The sequence below is a fragment of the Sabethes cyaneus genome, chromosome 2, assembly GCF_943734655.1.
Source record: "Sabethes cyaneus chromosome 2, idSabCyanKW18_F2, whole genome shotgun sequence".
In the NCBI taxonomy this organism is placed as follows: Eukaryota; Metazoa; Arthropoda; class Insecta; order Diptera; family Culicidae; genus Sabethes; species Sabethes cyaneus.
In genome coordinates, this window is record NC_071354.1 from 18,786,820 (window position 1) to 18,814,096 (window position 27,277).

Sequence of the window (27,277 nt, forward strand, 5' to 3'; positions counted from 1 at the left end):
CCGTTGCTGGAATATGCGATTTGCATCGTTTTTACTCGATGTGCTAATTTCTCATTTATCACAGCCCCGAAACGAACTTACACTTAAGAACAACTCATCGGCAAAATTCTTGTCACTAGCGGCGTCAGAGATGGCGCAATGCATCAGGATAGGCATGCAACGAGGAACGCTCGGGTTCAAATCCAGTAGCGGTCGGCGTTAGTTAGGCTTTTTTTTTAAATGGTCTATCTTAATCGCATGAACCGACTTTACAAAAGTTAGGAGGAGGCGGAGGTAGAAAATGGAAAAGTATAAAAATAGAACTACAAGTGCTGTTTTATAAACTTTTGCCAAAGTTTCTTCAGAAGCTGCTTAGCGCTCTATGCAGCGAACTCGAGGCAACTTTGAAGTTCGGCTAATTACAAGTAAAGCTGCTTAGCAAGCTATTCCTCCACAGACATAAAGCTTATTAACCTTCCTTAGACACCATTATCCGAGCTCTAAGTTACTTTCAAGTTGTATGTTGAACTTTCAAGCTGCATGTTGGACTTTCAGGTTGCTACAGATATTAACGGTACTTTAATGAGAATGAAGTTCGGTTTACAAATGTGGTGTCTGGTTGTTCAGCAAGAAAGTTCTACGGAACTAAATTTGAACCAAATATGAACTTTTAAGTTTGTTCCTTAAGTGAAATTCGAACTTTTGGTTGCTTGGGGTGTCGTTCCTAACGTATCTCTCCTCTGCTTCGGCGAGCACGTTCGTACTCATGTTTTTTTAGGCTGTGGGTTCTTTTTTACACAGCTCTAGTCTCTCTCTACCTTTCTCTGTTCTGATGTGTAGCCGCAGTGAGCATGCGACTCCTGGCCTGGATCTTCTGAGTTGTTACGCTCTGGCATTCGGCATCAAACCAGCTGTTATGCGGCTGTATTCCACGCGTCGTACTCACCACCTCTCTCACAGCTGCTTCAATGGTACCTTGGAGATTCCTCCATAGCTTATATCTTCTTCTCGTTCGTCTTCTTCTCGTTTTTCTGCTGTATTGCGATCCGTTGACCAAGCTTTTTGGCGTTTTTCGTTGCCACGCCATCTGCCGTCAACTGCTGGATGTTGAACCGTAGCGTACTTTTAGTGCGAAACGACCGTACATCGTTGACATCCGAAAAGTGTCGACCGTGAATCAAGACATGATCGGTCTAAGAGTCAGAGTCTCCATTTCGATGCCTTCAGCTGTGTTGCCGAATATTCAGACGTGGAAAGTAGAAGCTACAGATGACCAACGCGGTGAAATTTATGCCTCAGACCGTTATCATTGGTCGGTAGATGAAGGCCGTGTCTTCTGATGACCCCGGTAGGGGTTATGATTGTCGGCTTTGCGGACGATATCACCTTGGAAGTCTACGGTGAATCTATCAGAGAGGTTGAGTTGACGGCTGTCCACGCTATAAGAATTGTTGAAGATTGGCTGCGATCCAGGAAACTGGAGCTAGCGCATCATAGAACGGAGGTTATCGTGGTGAATAACCGCAAGTCGGTGCAGCAAGCAAATATCAGCGTCGGGGAGTGCACTATTTCGTCAACGCGGTCCTTAAAACTTCTGGGAGTCATGGTCGACGATAAGCTCAAGTTCGGGAGCCACGTCGACTATGCCTGCAAGAAGGCTGCCACAACTATTTCGGCATTGTCTCGTATGATGGCTAATAGCTCTGCGGTATATGGCAGCAAGCGAAGGCTATTAGCCAACGTAGTCCAGTCCATACTCAGGTATGGCGGGCCGGTGTGGTCATCGGTGTTAGGTACCAAAAGCTGTCTAGCAAAGCTGGAAAGCACTTATCGTCGCATGTGCTTGAGAGTGGCGAGTGCGTATCGCACAGTTTCACATGACGTAATCTGCGTCCTAGCGGGTATGATGCCTGTTGACATCATCATCAGCGAGGACGTAGAGTGCTTCAACCAACGTGGAACTAGAGGCATACGGAGTAGATCGGCCTCGATGACCACATGGCAGAGGGCATGGTCTGATTCCACAAAGGGACGTTGACACATCGACTTATCCCGGAACTTTTCGGGTGGGTCAACAGGCGCCACGGTGAAGTCAACATCCACCTGACACAGATTCTGTCAGGGCATGGTTGTTTTAGACAGTATCTGCACAAGATTGGGCATGCGGAGTCCCTCGCGTGTCCCGAATGCGTGGATGTTGAGGAAACTGCAGAACATTCTTTCTTCAAATGCCCTCGTTTCGAGGGCGCGAGAAGCAACATAATGGCAGTGAGCGGACAGAACACTACTCCGGATAAAGGATGTGTTCCAGCTAGGATGTCTGGGGAGCGGTGCTACTTAGATTGTACTTGAGCTACGAAACCGCTGGAGAGCCGATCAACGGCGAATAAACAGCCTAACTACCATAGTCCAGTAGTTATCTAAAAGAGGGCGGGTTAAGCACTATAGCCCCTCCCTGAAGTAATACCGATCAGATGGTGCCAGGGGGGATGGAGGCTGGAGAGTCGAGGAGGGTTTTAGTGGGTCCGGATCCTCATGCCCCATTAGGGGGGTCGGGATACCAAACCCCACTCCCTGAGTTGTCTTCTCAAGTGTCTGACAGTACCGTATCTTCTAAAGCAGATTTTCCTACTCGTAAAAAGGGGGGGACGGCGTGGAAAGTAAATGCTACAGATGGTCATCCCTCTAGCCGCGGTGAAATTTACGACCGTTATCTTTAGTCGACAGATGAAGGCTATGCCTTCCAATGACAGGATGAATGAGTTCCTCCCTCCCGATCTGCGCATTTGCTTTGCTTTGATTTGATGACGATTTTCGTGTTGTTTTCGGGCACTCGCCATAGGTCCTCTCAAGTCTGTCGTAGAACTTGTCCTTAGCATCCTCTGACCAGTACATTATATTAGTGCCATATAGTACAAGAGTGACTTTTTCACTGTCAAAGTGGCGGCATCGAGGTAATATACAGGGGTTAGACAAAATGATCGGGACAGGTAAAATTTTTGACAAAATTTTGACGAAATTCAAACTTGAAATATTTTAGAAAAACTGGAAAAAATTCCCCGTGAAATGCAATTAGTTTCATCTAAAAATGTGTTATTTTGTAGAAGTTCTGGCCGTTGGAATTTCGTCAAAATTTTGCCTGTCCCTATCATTTTGTCTAACCCCTGTGGCATTCAGCATTGAGGAAGGGTAATGGGGTGACTGAGAATAAGCTCATTCTAAAGTTACTTTGTCAGCGAATCAGGCCTATCAAGTAACCACTAGCTTTTCAAAGCCGACCTTATTCATATTATTTTCATTCTATTTCTTTTTCTTTCTTTTGGCGCTGTAGTGGCTATAATGGGTCAAAATTGTGAGAAAAGTTTCCTTATTCAAGTTTTTGTACCAAAGACCTGCCTAATATAGTGCTATGTCAATTATGAATGTGGTGGTGTCTATAACACAACCCTTTTGAATGATTGTTAAAATGCAGATTTTCTGGTGTCAGAACAAAAATCGATTTTGCGAGAAAGATAAAACTTTTCTGACTTCTCTATTAGCAGACTTTATCAAGACGCTCAATAAAAGAACTTTAGTCAGCCAATTTTGTGATAAATTAGCAAACTTGAATAAAAGCGATCCAGTGTTCGGTTTCCGTTTTAAATGTGTTTCTCACATCTCAGTTTCGTTGTGCAAGCACTCAATCACGAGAGGATATTTCTGGAGCATGGTTTAGTTCCATTGATTGCCATCGTTTTGAATTCTAATCCTGGCGAAATAGCCAGGAGCCAATAATGGGGGAAAAGGCAACCTTCGAGAGATTTATTTCCGTTTTCATAATCGCCTAGTTCGAACCCAAACGATAAATATTGCTTTAAAACCCACAAATATTCATCAACAACTGTCTGTTAGTGCTTTAGGTGCAGTCCTCACTGAAACTTTGAATAGTCTAGAAACTCTAACAAATCAATCCGTAACCCGAAATCTTCTCCCAGACGGCGGGATGGCTTTTATTCTTAAGGCCCCCTTATGTGCATGATTGAACTTAAATCACCGATCGATATTATATTGCCCTACCCTCAGCAAGGAAACTATTTACTACGTACGATTTATGCCACAAAAACATTTTTGAATCCAATACTAGTCGGTCGAACTAAAAAACATTCTTTCAGATGATACAAAGTTGACTGTCTTTATTTTACAGGTAAAGTCATTCACATGAGTAAAATTTGTTTTGATATTTCTAGCTAGGCATATAAAACTGTCAGTGAAAACCTGGTCTACACTTGACCTGCACGCTCAACTGCTGCTGGTCAGAAGGTCAGGTCCGGTTCACGGAAGCCACTCGGCTTCTGGGTTTGGTTTCATGGTTAGGCGCTCAGCTCGGTTACCGGTGGAAGGTGTTCCGCTGCCCTGTTCCGCGCTGGAGTCCGCATACTGGTGATAGATCTGCCGTAGTACCAGGAAAAAGGAGCAAATAAGAAATTATTTTTACTCAGATTACCAACTAAATAGACAGATGTGGTTAATTCTTCACTGTGCCATTCGAAGATGTTCAAATTACTGATAAAGAAAAGCTCTTTGGATAGAAATCGCACAGATTATGTGTAGAAGCCAATAACGAAAATTACGAGAAACTAACTGAAAGCTGATGGCGATGTGTAGTGTTGTAGAGTTGAATGGAAGCTGGACTAGAACAAATTAACCTTTTTGCCTGCGTTCACGGCGTACTCGAACCCGTCGCCGATCTTCTCGCCGGCCTTGCGGAACACGTTGGCAATGTTTTTCGCCGAAAAGGTGTCCGGATCGATGTGGATGTTCCAGCCAGCTTCGCCCTCCTTCGGGCAGCCAGTTTGGTTGATTATGCTCAGGTCGAATGGGTCCACCGAGAAGCCGGCCAGCCGGTTGCGGATCTGTGGCAATAAAATAAAATAAAGTATGGTTCGGTGTGGTGAGTTCACGTGACGATGATGGTGCTTTTCATAATAAATTGGAATTTAGTGGGTAGGATTTTTTTCTCCGGCTTTGCCCTGATCCCGCAGAGTAGGAAAATGTTACTTTTGGTTGGGAGATTTGCGAATTTTGCTCACGTAGCGTCTGAAAGGCTATGCATATTATTTTTAGCCATTTCCGATAGTCACGAAGCTTGAAACTTTTCGGGCGAGCGTTATTGCACCGATAAACAAACATGAAAAAAGCTGAAAAATATTAGTAGGCAATAAATATGAATTCAATTTTTATATAAAGTTGCTGTGAAACCACTGAATATGCCTTCTGCAAACGTTAAAACATTTTTGACCATTTTTCTACACAGCTCGTGTGATATATTCGTTCGCTAACGTTAAAGGAACCATTTTGATGAACAAACAACCGGGAGCAATAAGCTGCTGTCCGGTCCGATCCGGGACCTAACAAGGTCCAGGGACTTTTTGTGCGCACAGGTGGTGGTGCTAAAATATGCATGTTCTCTGCTTTGATGTTGCTGCACAACCGCGTACAGTTTCGGGTGAAGGCAGGTAGGTATAGCACCTGTGAAAGGAATCATGCATGCATAGCACTGGCTCTCTTTGGCAAAGTTTTATGTGCTTAGTTCGTTTTCGGGATGATTTTGTGGCCTGGCGCGTTTGGGTCATGTTTGTATAAGACGAACTTAAGAAGGACTGTTTATATCACATTTTGTTTTTTTTTTATTCTGTCGAGCGGGTATTAAACTGAGCACGGGTCGTTTGTGTACCTCGCTTTAAGTCGCTGCTTATGGTACGTTATTTTAAATTGAACTGAAGTGAATGTTGTGTTCTGGTTTCATGTGGATTGGTTTATCATTTATGATGTTTTATACATACTTAATAGAAACTTGAAATACTTTCCTTTCCGTATTTCGTTAAATAGCACGAAAAAAACTATGGAGTTTTTGTTTTATCGAGAAATGTTGTCAACTGACCGAAATATAATAGATTTATTTGAATCTAGTCTTTCGCCAGTAGATCTTCTTCGTCTTATATCAGCAGAGAGCCGAGGTTGCTCTTGCCGTATCAAGAATTCTACTCCACTGTACTCGGTCCTGGACTACTCGTCGCCAATTCGTTGAGCGCTTCCACACGCGAGTCGGCTTCAACCTGGTCGAGCCATCTAGCACGTTGGGCCCCTCTATTCCTTGTTCCGTTTAGGTTCTGGAAGAGTACAGATTTTACTGCACAGTTGTCCAGCATCCTTGCGAGGTGGTTGTAGTCTCGCAACTTTCGCTACGTATACGATGGGAATCTTTCCAAGTAGTGCACGTAGGTCTTCCATAAGCAAAGTTAGTTTCGATTTCATGCAAATCAAATGACATTGAAAAATAATCCTGTTTTTACGGTAGATCTCACTTTTCCTCTCACTTGCGTGACTCTCGGAATTCACTTAACCACTTCACGTTGATTTCAGCACCACTATCTCAAGACCGTAGACTACTGATTTGATTAGCGTTTTGTACATCGTCAGCTTTGTGTGGCGGCGTATGCTCCCTGATCGAAGCGTCTTGTAGAGGGAAAAGTAGGTTCGATTTGCTACTGGAATGCGTCGTTGGATCTTCTTACTCGTATTATTGTCGGCGGTGACCAGAGATTCCAAATATACGAACTCATCAACCACTTCTAGTTCATCGCCGTCAATAGTCACTGTCCGTGGGAAGCAAACGTTGCTTTCTCTGGAACCTCCTTCTACCATATATTTGGTTTTCGACGCATTGATTAGTAACCCAATCCTTCTAGCCTTCGTTTTTAGTATGGCGTAGATTGCCTCCGCCGCCCCAAGGTTTCTAGTAATGATGTCGAGGTCGTCTGCGAAGGCTAGGAGTTGGAACTGAAGACAGTTCCTCTCGTTTCAATTCCCGCTACCCGGATCATACCTTCAATAACGATGTAGAATAACATACAGGACAGTCCATACCTTTGCTGCAATTCTGCGCGATTTGTAAGGACTCGTGAGTACCCCGAAACACGCACGTAGCTCATCACTGGCACCAGGGTAGCTTTGATCATCTGCGCCAGTTTGTCCGGAAAACCCTTCTCGTGCATTATTTGTCATAGCTGTTTGTGCTCAACTGTATCGTATGCTGCCCTGTAATCCACATAAATATGATGCGTCGGCACGTTGTACTCGCGATATTTCTTGAGGATTTGTTGGGGAGTAAAAATTTGATCCGTAGTAGCACGGGCCCCCATAAATCCCGCCTGATACTACCCTGCGAATTCTCTTGCTATTGGAGATAGACGACGCAACAAAACCTGGGAGAGCACCTTGTAAGCGGTGTTGACCATAGTGATACCGCGGTAATTAAAGCAATCTAACCGGTCGCCCTTTTTGTAGCTGGAACGTACAACACCTTCCATGCACTCCTCCGGTAGTTTCTCCTTTTCCCAGATCCTAGAAATTATCCAATGCAGTGCCGTTGCTAGCGGTTCTTGGCCATTTTTGTAGAGCTCTGCCGGGAGTCGGTCCTTTCCGGCGGCTCGGTTATTCTTCAGCTGACGAATTTCTCGCCTTTTTAAAGGTTCGACATCTGGCTCCACAGAGGAACTCTTATAAAAACCTAATTATATGTCTGACCTCATTTCAAGGTCAAGACAAAAAACAACGAGGTTGCTCTACAAAATACTGGTTTTATAACTGAAAAAGTTAACTCTTCTGGCCCTGATCTTATTTTGATCACTGGATTTAATGCAGTGAACATCTGGGGAATCATTGTGCGACGGCTCTATCTATGAATAAGAAGCAATATAACAGCATCTGAGATGGAAAAAATTGCTTCTAGTGATCAAGATCAGAGGGGCAATCAGATTCAGATTCATTGACATTACTACTTGTAAGCGACAAATACTCTGTCGCGATCTGTACAGATTATGATAAACCTCATGGCAGATCGTTCATTGCATGATTGTGTTGTAAAGTTTAACAGACACATACGATTGGTTGTGTGCATCGCACGGCATGGTCAAAAATCGCATCAAAATGTTGCCATCGATACTCAATCACCGATTCAACTCACACAACCATCACCTTTTATATGCTCACTCAGAGAGACCAAGTGTGCTCTCATAGCAGTTTGCATCATTTGTTGCAAACGAACCAAATTGAATATGAGCTGAAATGATTGCGACCATGCCTACTCTGTTTATTTCACTCTCTGACCCTAACGAAGCGAACCAAACGTTTGCCACTGAGCGAATCTGATCCGATTTTATTTTGCTTTTCATCTTCTCAATCGTTCATGAACCGAAAACGATTGCAATCATCATTTGAACCAGCTTTAATTTTGCTCCAATAAGTTATGTAACTTCTGGATAAGTTACAAAGTGTTTGAATATTTGAAATATAAGGAGAATAATTACAATATATTTTAATAGCAGAAGTGTGAATACCATTGAGTTAAAACTGACCGATCAGTGAGCGTAAGTGAACCAAGTTCAAATCGATTCCCATCGCTTACGTTCGTCTTGTTATTGTATCGGTTCTGATTCAATCACTATTTTTTTATAGCCCTTTTGAATCATTTCTCTTTCGAGACTGGTTCGTGCACAGCTAACAGCGAGAGCGAATCAGTAAAGTTCTGAATCACTGCTAAGCGGTAGTGGTAGTAATCTTTATGCCTTCGACAGCTAATGATCGTAAAGCAGCAATTCTCACTTGAGGGAATGACTTTTTCATCCTTGGTGCAGCATATGAATCTCAATACAAACAACATGAGTAAACGTTTTTGTCGCTTCTAGGTAAGATGTAACACTGTGATCGACTGATGAGACTGTTTAGAGAACAAAATCTTGTGATCAATGCTAAGGATTCACTGTTTGTTATATTGTTATGTACGGATCGTGATCTGTGCCCAAGTAGCACACTTTAAGTCTATTTAGTTGAAGCAACCGGATTACGACTGAAACTAGTCAGAATTCGGTTACCACAGCTACTTTGTAACAACCGTGCTAGTAGGGTGCCTGTGACGATAACTCACACGATTGATCAAAAACACTGAATTTTTTTCCCTGAACAGCATTGATGAGTTGAAAATGGTAATTTTGAAAGTGTGGGATAAGTTTGAAATGGAACTTTAAAACAATCAATTAAATGTTCTTGCAATCGGAAAGTTTTTATGGCAGGTTCTCTAGAATCGAACAAGCAGCTCAAAAGTTATACTAAACATGTGTTCTGACCAAGTGTCGATTAGGCACACGTTACTCAGAGATGCATGGGTCCCCTATTTAAATCAGATGATTATAAATGAGCTTAAAATGCAGTTTTTGTTCATATTTTTAGAATCTTTTGATAAGAACATTATCTTGAATCACTTAACCATAGATGATAATTCGTGATAAACGCAATTTACTGTGTTTTCGATGAATTAAAAATTGTTTTCTAAAGTCTTGCATTTCTGCATCTCGTTACTCGTTACTACTAAAAAGGATCTCCACTTCGTTATACTTTGAGCATTGATTACAGCATTTCAAAAAATCTTGCACTCAATTTTAACATGCCATATTGTGGTATGTGGTCTTATTGATGTGGTCATGTGGTATTTGGTTATCATGACATGTGGTCACAAGCTTATTACAGTGATAATTTGGTACAAGTCAGTAAAATTCAGGGTTGCTTGAGAAAGCACATTGGTGATTAAAATGCGTTCGGGCTGATTAAAATTAGTTCCAGCGCCTCAATTTTTAATGTGAAAAATCATATGTTTAGATTAATAATAGTGACTTTCAGTGGTAACAGCTTGAAAACTTAAAGTTAACTAGAAGATTGGTATGCTGATATCCACCAGTTAGTTAACCTATTGCTTACAAAAAGGTAAAACAATCAGTGAGAGGACTAGACTGCATGAAATATATGTTCCTTACCCTACAATCTTATATTTTTAGTACCAAACGGGAGTATTCAGCGGTCCAAATATATCGGTCCATCAAATCTGTCAACTAGAAAAGGTTGGGGTGTACTGAATGTTTAGAAATCTTGGGGCACAACCACGTTAAGGAAATTCAGCGTCTCCCGATTTCTAATGTAAAAATCTGTAATACACGAAGTTAGTTATAAAGTATTACAGTTACGTTAAGTTCCATTTTAATTTGTATGTTAATTTTATGTTAATAGTAATAAAGGTTTCTTTCACGTTGATCAAATCCGTAGTTGAAGATAAAATTATTTTTTCCATTACGTTGCATACGTCCCTCCTGATTCTATAACGAGATCATCAACCGTTTCACGATCTAGAATTCATTCACGGTCATCCAAACACAGCTTTTATAAACGACGGTGACGGAACATATTGATGGAAATGAAGGTGGCTGCGAAAGCAGAAAGTACCGTTATTCGGCATACACGATCAGCACACGGATCTAAACCGAACGCGAAAAATGAACATTTAACACTTTTGCATGGATATTTTCTAAACCAATGGTTTCAGTTTCCATTGGCTTGGCTTTGCGTCCGGTTCGGTTCGGTCGGGATCACCGGTGTCCAACCAGGGCGCCGCGGCGGGTTTAGTTTCGTGTCGTTTGTCCGTGTTATGTGCCGTGTCGATCGTATCAATTCCGGCGGTGTAGTGCTTGGTTTTGATCGAAAGAAAATTATATTTTTAAACCTTTTTGAAATATGTTGAAAAAGGTTTCTTAAGTGTATTGCTCAAGTGTTAAAAGTGCATTAATTTACGGAAAGCTGTAATGTTTTTTAATCTAATCGCTATTTCATCAAGCTTAAGGTAGTAGTTGTTGGTAGGAGCTAAAAAGAAAGTGGCTTTAAAGTGTTCCTACCTACGTTTTTGTTCCTGTCCAATGATAGTTACAGTTTTTTTTCGTAGCTTTGCTAGCAATGAACAAGGAGCTGGATCGCGAGTTGAACGAGATGGATCAGGAAATTTGGGTAAGTTGTATTTCTTGTATGCCTCCATTATTTTGTTTGTTTTAATTTGGTTAAACGATTTCTCATACAAGACTATCTGATACGGTTTCGATTGTAATTTTGGTGGCATGGTGAGACTTTTTGTATGGTAACAGAAATAGGAACTTGGCCTGGCATAATTTAGGTACCTCACTTTTTACGTTTTGCTCACAATCAGAACTATGGCAGCAAAACTCTTAATTGGCCTGGCAAATGACGGCAGTCATGGAAATCATTCTTGTACATATACGCTCGCTTCTGCATCGTCTTCGGGGGATGATCATGGAAATAGCGAAAAATACCGTTACTCGGCGCACTCGGTTATATCGTGCGGTGCGGACGTGAACCAAACGCGAAAGTGACCGACCGTTGCCATTGGCATGGACCGACAGACAGTGATTTTTGAATGAATTTACTTTCTAAATGAATGTCCACTAACCATTGACCGATGATGATCACTGATGCAGCTTCGGGCTTGGTTGAGATGGGGAAGCACAGCTGATGGTTAGTTCATCCGCTGTTGATAGCCTTCCAGTAGACAACGTGATTTACTTAGAAAAAGCATTGAAGTATCAATTTTTTTAGTTCCAATCGTGAGTACAAATGGCAATAAATTTATTTTCGTACCAAACATAATTTTATATCATACATATTAACTTCTAGTTGGTCCGGATGCTCTTGCAGTTTTTATGTTAAATGTTTCGAAATTGAAGGATATTATTTGTGTGCCTTTACAACGAATATCTATGTTTAAGAATAAAATTAAAATGTTTGATCATTGATAAAATTTAAAGAATGTAGAATTTAAATTTAAAGAAATACGTGCCACTGAACATTTTTGATATCACAGCCTTATGTTATGGGCTGATGTTGAATAAAAGTCGACTGAGACAAGCGATGAAGCGGTTCTATTTTCTATGTAATGATAATCTACTGAAAGTTAGCGTAAAAAATAGAGCCACATCACACGAGGAAGTACAATATGACATTAAATATTTAATAACGAGAAAGCTTTCATAACGAAGCACGGGAACTCACAGAGTTAACATCATCGTACATATTCAACATTTTCTTACCATAAAGATGAGCAAAAAAAGCTGAGCTGAGCGACAGTTCTTTTCCGAGCTTCATCTGAACGACAGATAGCAGCAAACTCACATCTAAATTACGACACACGTGTCCTGGAAATGGGAAAAGTGTGCATCATCCCCCGGGAGGGCATTATCTTTCTCCTTCGTGAAGCTATAAATATTTCACTTCCGGGCGATACGATGAAAGCCAGTATTGTCCGGTGAGCAAAAAAAAAAACGAAACCGATCCGACGCGTGTGGATTGTCATGTCGTAACACCTCAGCTAGGATAAAAGCTAGAACACGTTTGCACAATGGCAACATTTGCATGCAGTTTTGTGGATGATAGTTTTTCCATGTAATAGTTGATTCATATAAAACTTTCATAGAAATCTGTTTTGGTTGAATTGAAGTATATGAAAATTTGTTATGTCACTGTTGCAATTTTCAACGCATTCCGTTGTAAAGTGGCATCTGTACAATTTGAAACAGAATGTATCACAAAAATCTTAGTGAGTGTCAAGGAAATTTTCAAAATCTTCAGAGCAGTGTAATGAGCCAACGAAAAACTTACCTTATCGACATAAATCTTGTCAAGATCCCTGGTCCGCGACAGGATGGTAGCGCTCTGACGATGTCCGAACGAAATCTTCTGACAGGAGAAAATAGCCCCGAACGTGTCGTAATCGGTCATGAAAACGACAAACTTAGCCGATCCAGCAACACCTACGAGATACGACCGAACAATAGAGGTTCAGAGGCTAGTTAAACATGTAGGTATGTTTAAACAACGGAACAGAAACGTATGGTTTTCCGCAGCGGAAACCATACGCTCGCTCGCTGGTTGACTTACTCAGCGGAAACCGGACCGTCATCCGGGCCGGGATGTCCTTATCGGTCGCTTTCAGCGTACCAGTGTAGCTGTACTCGTGCTTTATGGGAGTAATTGACAGTGGTGCCTTCTGCGACAGTTGTTCGATGTGGTACTCGCCCGGTTCGTCGCTTTTGGTGATGTTGTACAGGACACAGGTCGACGCGGTTCCCGTCTTTTGGATCACGTACCAAACACCCAGGAACTGTTGGGGAATTCAAAAAGAAATTGGTTTAGATTAGTAAGGTAACAATTGCATTGTGTTGGTTTAAACTAAGGAAAACTCGTACATACTTGCAGCATATTGATTAAGAGCAAAAATACTATGATAACAAATAACAGGCTTAAACTACTAAGAATTGTTTTTGTAAAATTTCGGAACGGAAACGTATCAAGAATTATGATTTTATTCAGCCATTTTCTCCGTTCAAAGCAATCTCTTGGTAACGGTAACGAACCGAATTCCATCCCATCCCGCTACGAGCTACCAGCACATGGTTCAGCACAGACAAACAAAAACAGCAATTTATACCAATTTGTAGCGACGATAAACAGCATAACACGGCTGCACCGTGTCCTGGGTCCTGGTGCCCGATGACAGACCGGTGCTCCCATTCCGGTTATCCTCTTCCTCGGTTTTGTGCCATCCGCGATTCGTCCCACATTGCATTGTTCCATTGTAAAGTGAAAGTAAATAAAAGCGGTGGAAAGTAAACGATTTTTCTCTTAGACTGCAGAAACTGGAAATACCCGAGTTGCGGTGCATGTTCGGTGCATATGCAGCAGATTAAAGAGAGCGTATATTTGACAGTAATGTGAGAAAAGGAAGTCCTTTCTGTTCTGCTACATTTTGAAGTAACTTTTACAAGTTTAAATCCGACCAGCCACCCTAAAGCGTCGAAAAGGTTGAAACAAAAACGGAAGCACTTTACTGTCAGGTAGCAAACAACTAAAACTACAACTTGCCTCGTCCGCTGACGTACCGCTCCGCTGCTGTCAGAATCAATCAAAACGGTCCGACGAGGGCAGCAGGATGAAATCTCCTAACAAAAGGATGCAAGATCCCGGTATCGGTAAACCAGGTTCGCTCGCGGATAATTTGTGAAGAATGGTTGCTCGCTTCGGTTTGCGTAGCCACCAGAGAGTTTATTCACAGCGCCTTTCGGCGGCTGTCAGCAACAGATGATTTCCTAGGTGGAGTTTTGCATCAGCAGAATGCTTCCTGTGTGCCAAATTGGCGTAGGAGAAGCTTCACATGCTGCTTGGTGGAATCCTATCGAAACTTACTGTAGAGGATGAAAATTATTCCAACCGGTGCTGGAAACCGCCGGAAGGGATTTGATGGGCCGTAAACAATTATTATTGAACCAAATTTAATGTACTTTTCAAGACTCAAGAGTATAACAAAAAAAAAAGAGTCTTACGAAACAAGAATCGTTCAGTGTTGTATAAAAGTTTAGTTTGCAAAATTTATTTTTAATCCTTTCCCAAAACGAAATTTTTACCAATTGACAAAGTTTGAAAATTTATTGAACACATTCGGTGGTATCACCGACACCGACCTGAACGTTGAAGTAAGCTAATAGCGTAACTTCCAGTAGAATTTCCAGTACAGAATGAGTGGAGGGGATCCAATTTTCCGTACCATTTGTCGCCTAATTTACCGCATTTGATGATGGTAGGTTGAGAAATCGTCGGAAGCTGCGGTTGAAATATATGTACACTTTAAATGCAACACAACAGCTAGCTTTTTTTAAGCTTAGTGCAGTTTTTCCTCTCTACTGCTCCGAACTAAAAACTAAGATTGACAGGTGCCTTGTTCTTTACTGTTAAAAAAAGTTACTGTATGATAGAATAAAGAAGAGCACTCTAATCAAAGGTAATTGGTTTGTTTTTGTCCGACAACGTCATCATGGAATTAAGCCTGGGAATCCATTTATGTAACTACTTCACTTCCGGTCCGAAAGAGCCGAGCAACATTTTTGAATAAAACGTGACAAGGCGGATGCTGCTGACATACAACGCATGACAGCTACCCACGGTGAATTGTGAAACAGCTAATACCAACATACATATATTCCACAGCTGGAAATACGATTAGAAATGGTTTGTGGTATGAGAGGTCCTTTTCTCTGTGTCGAGGAGGGTGGAGGGTAAGTTATAAATTGCGTGGTCGTCTGAAGTGTAGAATTGGATTGGTAATGGTAATATCTTTGGGGGGCAATAAAAAAATAAAAAAAAATCTAGTGAATGATGGCCCAAAATAACATATGTTTTCAGGATGAATAAACTCGTTTAAAAACATTCGGACAAAATTTATAGCGGTATCTTTTTATGGGGTAGTTGCGGACTTTTAGATAGCTTTTGTGCCTTCCATCGGTGGGTGGTTTGGATGTTCGCAGGTTGTTAACCCCATTTATTTTTATTTAAAACTTAGATGGTTTATCATCTTAACCATAATCACCGTTTGCGTGGCGTATTCATAGCTCACCGGTTTTTGGTATCTTTCAAGGCATAATAAATGTAAATTATCCTAACATAAGGTGGTGTATGGAACCAAGGTTGGTCCAGATGTGCTGGTTCTTGTTTAGATTCGGCTGCTTGCAACTGTTATCCAAGTGCCCCTCATTATGAAGCGTAACTTCTGTTAGTGACTGAATACTTCGACGCTACATAGAAAGACTTTCAACATTTTATCGGCTACTGGGGCGCACCGATTTTGGCATTTAAAATCCTGGTTGGGTGCTTCACTGTTTGTCGACCTGATCATCTTCGCCTTCATGCGAAGTGTCAGTGTTCTGAATGCCATCGACTCGTTATCGCAACCTGTATCGAAACCCGTTATCGCAGGCTGGTACTCGTATCAATTTTTAAATTTTTAAACCTCCTCTCCAGGAAAGTATTCTTTCTTCAAACGTTTTCAAACGCTCACCACTGAAGTAAAGGTATCATGCGTCCATTTGTTCTTCGTTTATTATCAGAACGTGAGAGGTTTACGTACTAATATGTCTCGATAATAGTCCAAGAGTGTATAATCTTTTGCTGGGATCGCAGATCTTAATTGTGGTGGTGGCGGCGTGTTAGTTGGCACCAAAAATTGCGTAAACAAATTAGCGGTTTTGGGCATCTTGGCAATTCGACGAAACGAGATAGATGGCGAAAACAGAATATCGGCAGACAGTAGATGACGACGAGCAGGCGCCGACGGGTGGCATCGATCATTGGGTCTAATTGTCATCAGCAGGCAGCAGGCGACAATAGCTGTACTGTATCGCCAATGCGCGCTAAAGAAAAGGCGGAGTCGATCCTTTGTTTCCTTTCAAGATGATGAGCTCATGCTGTGAATTTTCCCCGGTCTCTGGGATTTTCACCATTTCAAGGAGTGTTTTGTTATTCTATGATCCTTTGTACCGATAGCTCGATACCGATACAACTCGCCAAGCAAGGTAGCAAAATTCCGAAGGAAAATCCATACGTTCTAATTATATAGTTATAGGTGGGCCACTATAAGGGAGAGTGGCGTTGTACACGTCTGCAAAGGCTATGCAGCACAATGCATATCGCTTTCGGATGCAGATATGGTTCTTTTTATTGGAGACTTTACCATACCTACCTTTAGTTGGCAGTATGACGAGGTCATTCGCGCAAGAGACTTTTCCGGCTGCTTGGGAAGCATGCATTGTTCAAATTTACAATTCTGGTAATTGCAACTGCGTCTCTTATTTTCCAGCCACGTGGTTACCATGAGCATGAGTTTTTTTATTCCGTCCAGCGTTCCTCAAGGCACCGTACTAAATCCATTGCTCTTTAACATTTTCAACGAAAAAGACTTGGGTACACCACCTCCTAACTATCGCTCACTGATGATTTAAAAGCATCGGTTTTTTGTGCAAAAGCAAATATTTGTATTCAAAAATTAGAAAGATACCGAACCGAAATGGCAAACAAAACACGGCTCGGTAGTCAAAACTTGCTCAAGGTGCTTGTACAGAAAGTGGCTCACAAACCCCATTTGCATTGTGCTGGATGATGAAACCTACATTAAGGCCGATCACCAGACAAATGTCAGGTGAATAGACAGTTCGCGAGAATATACGGAAGAAGAAGCTCGGAATTCACAAAATAATCCTTATTTGGTAAGCGATCGGCGGATATGGCAAAATGAGTTAATTCAATAAATCAGGGACTTGGTGAGGGTTTTGGTGAGGTTTGATATCTTACCATTATGACCAGTCCGACTTAGACAGGTACAGGAAAAAGATCACTTTTGAAAATTCCGAAACTTCGATCTATCGACAAATACATTTTGGGTTATCATAAAGGGAAATCTTTGTATAAGCCCAAATGTGATCGAAAATGAACTTGAATTGAAGAAATTGTGGATAAAAGAGTCAAGTTGGCTCAATCACTGCCCAAAACTTGATGAAAGAGTTTAAATAAACCGATAATGTCAATACTTAACCATACCAGTATTTCATTTCCAGAAAGTTTGGAGAGAATTTACAACCTGTTTTGGGTCTTCAATTTTTCCGAATGCAGTCTTTGTATTACGATATTTTACCGTTTTTGGCATTTTCTGGCTACTTTTGCAATCCTGAGTTCAACTTGAAGTAGTTTTCTTGTCGGATTTATCAGGTTGTTTAAAATCGCTAGTTTCGCATTTTTGAGTTCAATTTTCGAATTTTACTATTTTTATTGTTCTTGAACTTTTAACCGTAATATGTACGGGAAATTTAACACCCATAAGTGTTCGACTGGGTACCCGGGTATTCATCAAAATTAAATGCTTCTAACTGTATTATTCATTGACCGATTTTGGATCTTGACCCGTCAAAAGATTGGAAAATTTGTCTATTTTTAGCATCTAGGACCTGAGCAGCCCTAGATTTCCATCTGGTTCCCGTCAAATGTGGTCATACAGGACCCGACAGGAACCTGCTCCGGAGTGGCCATTGCGAGAGCTACCCGTTAACTGGACTCAAAATGAATGAACATCCAACATCCTCATGAATTTTGATAATTTAGTAAGTTCAATATCAATTTAATATTATATTCATTTATCTGAACGATCTACAAAAAGGGCAACATGCTCGACTGTGAGATCGAGCGATCACCGTTCTCAATGCCGCCTACAAAGTGATGTCTCGTATCATTTTCCTCCCACAAATACCAATTGCGAATAAATATATGTGGGTACTTATCAAACCGGCTTCATCCAAGGTCGGTCTACAACATATCAAATATTTACACTGCAGCAGATCCTCCAGAAGCGCCTTGAATTCAGTGTTCTCACCAAACTGATTCAATTTACGATGGATGGTAAACAGTGCTGTGTTCGGATTTGTAAAGTTCTTTCGAAGCCAACAGATGGTTTCATCAAGGTGATGGTCTCTCATGCTTGCTGTTCAACATAGCGCTACAAGGTGTTATGAACCGAGCGGTTATCAACACGCGGGGCACAATTTTCAATAAATTTAGTAAATTCGTCTGCTTTGCCGATGACATGGATATTTTCGGCAGCACATCTGTGGCGTTAGCTGAACATTACTTCAGAGTAAAGCGCAAAGCAGAAAAGATTGGACCACCATACCTACTCACACGCGAAAGAGTATGAGAAACATAGCATTCAACGCTTACGTCGCACACGCAAGTGTAAAAAAAACAACCGCTGGTGCTGTGTGCAGACGTTTTGCTACCCACACACTCGCGCACGTACATTCTCATATCGTCTTCCTGCATGGCCTATTCCCGAGTCAAAAAACTCGCGGGGAATCAGCTGGCCGTGAGGGTGGTGGCGCACTGGGGTACAAATTTTGCATTACTGTTTCTTCTTCTTCTTAATCTTCGCCCTCGATTCTACTCACGGGCGGGAGTACGAGCCGTAGTGAGTAATCGGTATTAGCAGATCGGGTTGCAACGACGAACGACGAGCGACGAGCGAAAACTGTAGCTGTTCCTGTTAGCTAAACACACACACGCAAAAACTCGTTGCAGTGCATGAAGAAATAAGAGCGGGAGTTTTCAAGGAATGCTTATGCTGGCGAGTTCGTTAGAATGAGTACACGTGTTTGAGAAAATTAGACCACACGAGCGTGGGCTTCGTAACACTGGTTAAAGGTATATACGTCTAAAACTGGCTGGCCGGCTGAATCGAGGCCGACCGACGTCGCTTGGGCACTAGTATAATGATCGACGGCGATGAGTGTGACGTAGTTAACGAATTTGTCTACCTTGGCTCACTCGTAGCAGCGGACATCGATTCCAGACGTGGGATTCTGAGGCGTATTATCAGCAAAAATCGTACTTACTATGGGCTTCGGAAGTAATTGCGATCGAGCAGACTTGGCGGAGGACCTGCGAGTGCTCGGAGCTTTCGAAAGACGAGTGCTAAGAACGACCTACAGGAGAACGGAGTATGGAGGCAAAGGACGAACCACGAACTCGCACAGCTTTATGGCGAACCTAGTATGCAAAAGATGGCTAAAGCTGGACGGATACGATGGGCAGAGCATGTTGCCGGACAACTACCCTGCAAACATGGTGTTCGCCTCAAATCCGGTAGGTACAAGACGACCAGGAACGCAGCGAGCAAGATGGTTAGACCAGGTGGAGCGAGATCTGGCGAAGAGTACTTGGTGTCCAAGGAATTGGAGAGCGGTAGCCCACAATCGAGTTATATGGAGAAACCTTGTTTAATAGACTTTGTTTTAGGACGGTAAGCCGCAGTAGTAAATAAGTAAGTAATATCATTGCCATGCCCAGGCTGAGGTGTACTGAGGCCCACCCTTCTCTATTAAATTAGACAGCAAAATAAAAAGTAAAACAAAATGATTTTTCGTGGTGTGACCTGGGAATCCATCTTCAGCTAAAGTTTCAAGTCTCTCTTCAGGTCCCATTTTTTGTTCCATTTCATCCCATTTAAAGTCACGTTTCAATTTCAATTTGAGACTTTATTTTACCCCACCTGGTGCTCAGCACCGCGTTTTGGTGGCATGGGTATATCTTTACAAACCGCTTATTCTGTTCTAGCTCCTTTTGAAGTTTTTGAGCGTCTTAGTGGAATATGAAGATTGAAATTAAAAAAAAAAACTTTTTTCACGATTGAATTCCTCTATTAATAGTGGGTTCAACTCTTATCTGGACAGTCAATTGTGTTTCACGGAAAGCACAAAATAGCTTGATATGTCGATATTGAAATGTTGAAATTTGTGAAAGAAAATTAACTTCTAGTTTGTGCCCGGGCACGCCAGTTTTTAATAAAGGATCGTTCTTTCCTTCATCGGATTTGGCTGAGTTGCTCGCAATTTTCATTTTCATTCTCTGGTCATTCCACGGTCTGGATAAAGTAAAAATGTAATTACAAATTTCGTTTCTCGAATTTGGAAACTAGTTCAAAGCTTCCTCATTGCAAAAATGTTGTTTGCTCATATTGTATGAACAAATATAAAGGATTAGGTCTATCGGTTCAAACGTTTTATCGTTTGTCGATTTTAAAAATATTAGTTCCGGTCAGAGAAGAGTAAGTTTTTGTACATTTAAATGTTAAAAAATCTTCTTAGATTTCTTAAAAAATGATTTAACGCCAGTAATTATTAGGCGTGCGGTCGTTCCATATTATCTAAACGATAACGTTATTAATCATTTTGAGAGCTGACGAGAGAAAAAAATTCTGCTCCTGATCCTGGTGAGATAACATTTTTCGTATGATGATTAATGTACATATGCCAAATGAAATATGTTGCATATGTTAACAATGACTTTTCTTATATATCAAGATATATCAAAATACCTCACCATCAAGGGAATCGAATGCTGCGAAGTAGCATTGATGACGGGTCCTTTTTTTGCACCCCCAAAAACGAATTATTCGGATGAAATTGCCCCAAATTTGCAAAATCGTTCCTCTGTGACTATCTTGAGCTTCGTTCATTGAGCAGCCCATGGTTTAGGCCATTTCGTCGCGTCTTGAGCTGACGTTTGCTGGGTGGAATGCTATCATCAAAACCAGCCTGTGCCTGACTGTGATTGATGACAATTTTGTTCCACCAGTTGGGAAAACATGAACATCGAAGTGGTTCGTTCATTGCAATTTTCCGGCTGTTGCGCCTTGGCTTGCCTTGGCGTGCGTTCCCGTGAAATGCTGCTCACTTCTGTGGGTCAGTGATGTCGTGGATCGAAAAAAAATAAAAGTTTTGCTACATTTGGCAATTTTTTTGGTAGACTTGTTGCTGATAAGGAAAGTCATCAGTGACGTAAATAATAAATTGCCAAAGTCGAGCAAAATAAAGCAGCAGGAAATACACTAAACAGATTGCATTGAATGCGTTAATTTATTCATTCATGTACTGAACGCTCTCAAGTCTTTGTTTTAGGCTAATATCGAAAATGTGTCAAAAGTATGCGCACTTGACGGTGAGAAAGGAATACCGTTAATTGCCTCGGACAATTTGTTTGTCTACTGCTAATGTAATCATCAGTCAGTAAAAACATTTGTTTTCAATTGATAACGAGTCTTGGTAATTCACATTCCAACGAGTCCACACTACATGTGGCTGATCTTTCTGTATCATTCAAATTTAGGAATGACGTCGGTGCTGGCACACTCCGTGTAAGGGCTCTGGATCGGCTGGACGAGGACGGTCTACGGAAATGGTTTGTTATGTACTTACAATCAACGAGCTAATAAAGCACCCAACGAGCCGTCGCTCGCTGTGTGAAAGTTCCGACAAGCCACCCGTCCGTTGCTGCTGACCGGACAGCATGCAACGATACAACACGGAAAGACCTTCGCATAAGAAAGCTTCGCTAATTCATGCGAATCGGGTGGAGGCAACTAAGCATGATAATGTGGAGTATGTATTATTGCAAAACAATATTTCTATTATGAAAGAAAAAGAAAAATCCAAGCTGGGATAAAAGCTAGCTTTTCTATCTTAAATTTTCACACAATAATGTAGGGTTCAAAATGCGCTTTCACATCTGATTCCACATCCCAGTTCAAAGAGCCATCATTACCTGCTGCATGTTGAATCCGCTCATCGGTTCCACCGTTGGGCACTCTCCCGTTTTGTACGTGTGTCCATGTGATAGGCCAATCGAGCCGCACAGGATGGCACCTAGCGCCAGGATTGTGGCAAACTTTGCCATTTGCTGGGCTTTTCGATCAACTTTTATAACTTTGACACTTTGGCCTTGCACTCTCCGGCGGCCGGGTTCTCGTGATAGCAGCAGCACTGGGCAGTACCCGGATGGTAAACTTCGCGAACTTTTTGCTTACTCAAGACCCGTAGATCCGATTCGGTGGAAAAATAACTTTTCACTGTACACTTTAGCCAAACACAACTTTTTGCTAGTCTTTCCCCGATGCGAAGTGGATGGAACGAGTTCACTCTACACCACAACCGTCCACCGTGCGATACTTTGTGCGGTCAATGGCAACTGCGATGGCGGGCGATCCGGTCGAGCACAGCGTAAAAGTTAAATTGAATGTGAATCACTTCCAGAACAGAACAGACGATTCTGTACGACGAAAGACAGAGAGGGTCACTGGAAATCGACGACGGCGCCGATCGTTGTGCTGTGCAGTGAGCGGCTCTCGTTTGTGTGTGCCGCCGCTGCTGATCGGAGCTGTTGTTGATCAGTCACTAACACTAGTTTGGCAGTGTTCTTGCGATCGTTCTTTGTCCAGGTCCAGGTGGAGTATATTCACGGCAAGCAAATAGTGTTCTTTTCTTAGTAATGTTTGGTCGACGACACCTATTCCTATGACTATCTTGTCTTTGGATAACTGATCGAGTAAACAGGTGATTCAACTTAACGTAGTTATTAGTTTTATGTGGGTTATTGGATTCCTAACGGGTTTCCGTTGTTTTGTAAGTTATGACGTACATTTGGCAGTAGTCTACAAAAATATATAAATAAAATTTTAGAAATATTAGATTTTTGGGCTTTTTAAACATTTACCGCTGTAATATTACTGAAGCTGTACATAAAAATATTAAAATAATCAACAAAAGTTTGTTAGATTAAAATTTAGTAATATTCAAAGAATTGAATATCCTTTAATATTTATATTTGCTACCATATTGTAAATTTCAAAACTTTGAATTTTAAAATCTATTCTTGATTATTCTCTGCTCAAAGGTTACTTTACCGTTTATTCCATCATAAGCGGCATTCAGTTATTATGAAGATGGAACTTGTTTACCCCTATGTGACTTTCTTCCTCTTCTATTCCATGTCATCTGATCGGTATGAAAAGTAGGGTGATAATGATTTTATATAGTGCAAAAATTTTCGAATTTATTAAAAAATAGCATCTGTACGAAACGTTCACTTTAATATTTTTACGTTTCTGTGCGTGTTTCTTTTAAATAATGCAGTAAATATAATGAACGCAACAACTATTGAGATAAAACTGAAAAAATAAAGCAAAAAATAAGTGATATAGAATCGAATAGAATAAAATTTGTAGTATTTTTGAGCTTTGTACACGAAAGATAGCTGGAGAGAAAAGAAAAAGAAGAAAAAAGCTAATTTAAAAAAATTAAATTCTGTCATCTTTTCCTTTTGCCTCTGGTTGTTTCTAGTGCACAAATCGCAAAAGTTATAACGGACTTCTGCATCAAACTTCTACCAATAAAACAAAAAAATAGTTTGTTACAATACGTTGATAAGTTTCCGAGAAAAAAACACATAAAGTTTGAAAATTGCAGTTTTACAGGACCGTCATTTTATTACGACGAGTTTGTTCCGTGTGACACTGGAATGCTTATGTGTGGGATCGTTTTTCATTCACTTCCCGTATTCGGATCATTATAAAATTAGCACAAAAATAAGTGGAACTGTGCCATCTAGAATAAAAATAGTGATTGTTTCAATCACGAGACTTACCGCTGTGACTGTCGGCAACGCACTGCTTGTTTCAATCGCACTAACCGAGCAGCTAACGATCTATTTTCTCGGCGGTAGAAACAAAAAGCAGTCAAACAAAAGTAATTTTGTCGCATAGGAAGTGTGTGGTATGCGTATACGGGGAATGATAGAATTGGGAGACCAAAACAAAATTAGGTATTCATACTTACTTACTTAATCAGCTCCAGGCCGTGGTTTCCTCTGCTGTACGAAGAAGTCGTCTCCATTCTACTCGGTCCATGGCCGCAATTCGCCAGCCACGTAGTCTACGTAGGGTCCGCAGGTCGCCTTCCACTTGATCGATCCATCTTGCTCGCTGCGCGCCCCGTCGTCTCGTTCCAGTCGGATCGTTATTGAGAACTTTTTTAACCGGGCAGTCGTCCGACATCCTCACAACATGCCCAGCCCATCGCAGGCGACCGATTTTTGCGGTGGCAGCGATGGGTGGTTCCCTAAGCAGCTGATGCAATTCATGGTTCATTCGCCTCCTCCACGTTCCGTCTTCCATCTGCACTCCGCCGTAGATGGTGCGCAACACCTTCCGTTCGAAAACACTAAGGGCGCGTTGGTCCTCCACGAGCATAGTCCATGTCTCATGGCCGTAAAGGACTACCGGTCTAATCAGCGTCTTGTAGATTGTTAACTTCGTGCGGTGGCGAATTTTGTTCGATCGCAGCGTCCTACGGAGTCCAAAGTAGGCACGATTTCCTGCCATAATGCGTCTTTGTATTTCTCTGCTGGTGTCGTTGTCTGCGGTAATCAGTGAGCCCAGATACACGAACTCTTCTACCACCTCGATTTCATCACCGTCTAAATGAATCCGGGGAGGGAGGTCTGCATTCACTTCTTTAGAACCTCTTCCTTTCATGTATTTTGTTTTCGATACATTAATGACAAGTCCTATCCGTTTGGCTTCAGCTTTCAGTCCGATGTACGTTTCCGCCATCCTCTCAAAGGTACGTGTAATGATGTCAACGTCGTCAGCGAAACCAAGAAGCTGGACGGACTTCGTGAGTATCGTGCCACTCGTGTCTATACCCGCTCTTCTTATCACACCCTCCAAAGCGATGTTAAACAGCAAACATGAAAGCCCATCACCTTGCCGTAACCCTCTTCGAGATCCAAAGGGACTCGAGACTGCCCCTGATACTCGAACAACACACATTACTCGATCCATCGTCGCCTTGACCAATCGCGTTAGTTTATCCGGAAATCCGTAGTAGTGCATAATCTGCCATAGCTGATCTCGATCGATCGTGTCGTACGCCGATTTGAAGTCGATGAATAAATGATGCGTGGGCACGTTGTATTCGCGACATTTCTGCAACACTTGCCGAAGCGCGAAAATCTGGTCCGTGGTGGCACGGGCACCCATGAATCCCGCTTGATATTGCCCCACGAACTCCTTTGCAAATGGTGATAGTCGACGACATAAAAGTTGGGAGAGTACCTTGTAGGCGGCGTTCAACAGTGTGATTGCGCGGTAATTGCAACAATCCAACTTGTCGCCCTTTTTGTAGATCGGACACACGATGCCTTCCGTCCACTCCTCCGGTAGTAGCTCATCCTCCCAAATCTTGACAATGACCCAGTGCAGCGCTCTAGCCAGTGCGTCACCACCGTATTTCAGCAGCTCGCCGGGTAGCTGATCAGCCCCAGCCGCTTTATTGTTCTTCAGCCGACCGATCTCTTCTGCTACCTCCTGGAGGTCAGGGGCTGGTATTCTGTCGTCTTCTGCACGTGCTCCAAGATCTATTGCCATATCGTCACCTCCATGTTCAGCTACATCGCTGTTAAGGTGCTCGTCATAATACTGCTTCCACCTCTCGGTCACCTCACGTTCGTTCGTGAGAAGATTACCGTCTGAGTCTCGACACATATCGGCCTGCAGCACATGGCCTTTGCGCGAGCGGTTTAACTTCTAAATTAGGTATTCAACAACCTAATACAATGGGCGGCAGTAGTTATGTGAGTAAAACATTCGGGTACCAACCGAAAGAGTGGTGGTGCGAGCCCTACCTGCCATTGCACAACCCGATATATTTTTGGTCTACACAGAAATTTTACAATTCATCCAATCAATCATTCTTCGCATAAGACACTTCCTTTTTTCCAAAAAGATTGTTTCAAATTTTTTAGTTGTAATTTTTTAGTATAAAAATGGATTTCTGTCGGGATGTTCCTTATAGAATCAAAAACTACTGAACCAATCGGCGTGAAAATTTGCATGCAGAGGTTTTTGGGGTCTCGAAAGGTTTTAGTGATGGTTAGAGACCCCTCCCCCCACTAAGAGGCACTAAGAGAACTAATCAAGCAAATAGAACAAAATTTGGCATGTGGGTGTTCTATGGTAAATTGAGACCCCTCCCATCTTTAGAAGGGGAATTATGACCCCTCCCCACTTTAAGAGGGGGGGGGGGCTCCTGTACAAATGAAAAACAAATTTCCTCATAACTCGAGAACTAATCAAGCAAATGGAACAAAATTTGGCATGTGAAAGTTTTCCAGGGCAATAATATTTTCTATGGTGAATTACGACCCCTACCCACTTTAAGAGGGGGGCTCCTATACAAACGAAATACAAATTTCCGCATAACTCGAGAACTAATCAAGCAAATGGAACCAAATTTGGCATGTGGAGGTTTTTGGAGGCAAACATATTTTCTATGGTGAATTAGGACCCCTACCCACTTTAAGAGAGGGGTTTCTACACAAATGAAATACAAATTTCCTCATAATTCGAGAACTAATCAAGCAAATGGAACCATATTTGGCATGTGGGTGTTTTTGGAGGCAACCATTTTTTCTATGATGAATTAGGACCCCTATCCTCTTTAGGAGGGAGGGGGGCTCCCATACAAATGATAATATAAATTTCCTCATAACTCGAGAATTAATCAATCAAATGGAACCAAATTTGACATGTAAGTAGTTTTGGAGGCAAGATTTTTTTCTATGGTGAATTGAGATCCATCTCCTCTTTAGAAAGCGAGTTATGACCCATCTCCCCTTTAAGAGGGTGGGCTTCCATACAAACGAAATGCAAATTTCCTCTTATTTCGAGGACTATAGGACTATAATCAAGCAAATGGAACCAAATTTGGCATGTGGGAGTTTTAGATGGCAGAAATTTTTTCTATGGTGAATTACGACCCATTCCCTCTTTTAAAAGGGGGGGCACCTATACAAATGAAATACAAATTTTCTTATTATCTTATATTTTCTTATAGGCTTTTAGGGGGCAGAAATTTATGATGAATTAGGACCCCTTCTCTGTTTAGGAGGGGGGCTCCCATACAAATGAAATTCAAATTTCCTTATAACTTGAGAATTAATCAAGCAAATGGAACCAAATTTGGCGAATTTATGTTATGATAGTTAGAGACCTCTCACCCCTGTGGTAGAGGGATATGGACTCTCATACAAATAAAACAGAATTTATTGCGAAACTCAAAAACTAATCGAACTCGAGAAATTCGAGACTCTTCTATAAAACATTAGTCAATAACAAGACCACAAAAACTATCTATAGTAACACTAGATCATTCAGGACGAGACG

General features: G+C 41.7%; 1 protein-coding gene across 2 annotated transcripts; it reads right to left on the reverse strand.

The window, feature by feature from the left end:
• Nucleotides 1–4,133: 4,133 nt before the first annotated feature.
• On the reverse strand, nucleotides 4,134–22,302 carry LOC128735043 (apolipoprotein D-like). 2 transcript variants are annotated; one of them, XM_053829508.1, is made up of 5 exons: nucleotides 21,820–22,300; nucleotides 12,787–13,009; nucleotides 12,508–12,659; nucleotides 4,665–4,871; nucleotides 4,134–4,407 (listed from the first exon to the last, which is right to left on the reverse strand). In XM_053829508.1, exons 1-5 carry the CDS (start codon nucleotides 21,949–21,951, stop codon nucleotides 4,291–4,293), a joined length of 831 nt encoding a protein of 276 aa, XP_053685483.1. In that variant the 5' UTR covers nucleotides 21,952–22,300; the 3' UTR covers nucleotides 4,134–4,290. The 2 variants fall into 2 exon arrangements, with proteins under 2 accessions (XP_053685483.1, XP_053685484.1); XM_053829509.1 differs by having other exon boundaries at nucleotides 4,308–4,407; nucleotides 4,601–4,871; nucleotides 21,820–22,302.
• Nucleotides 22,303–27,277: the final 4,975 nt, after the last annotated feature.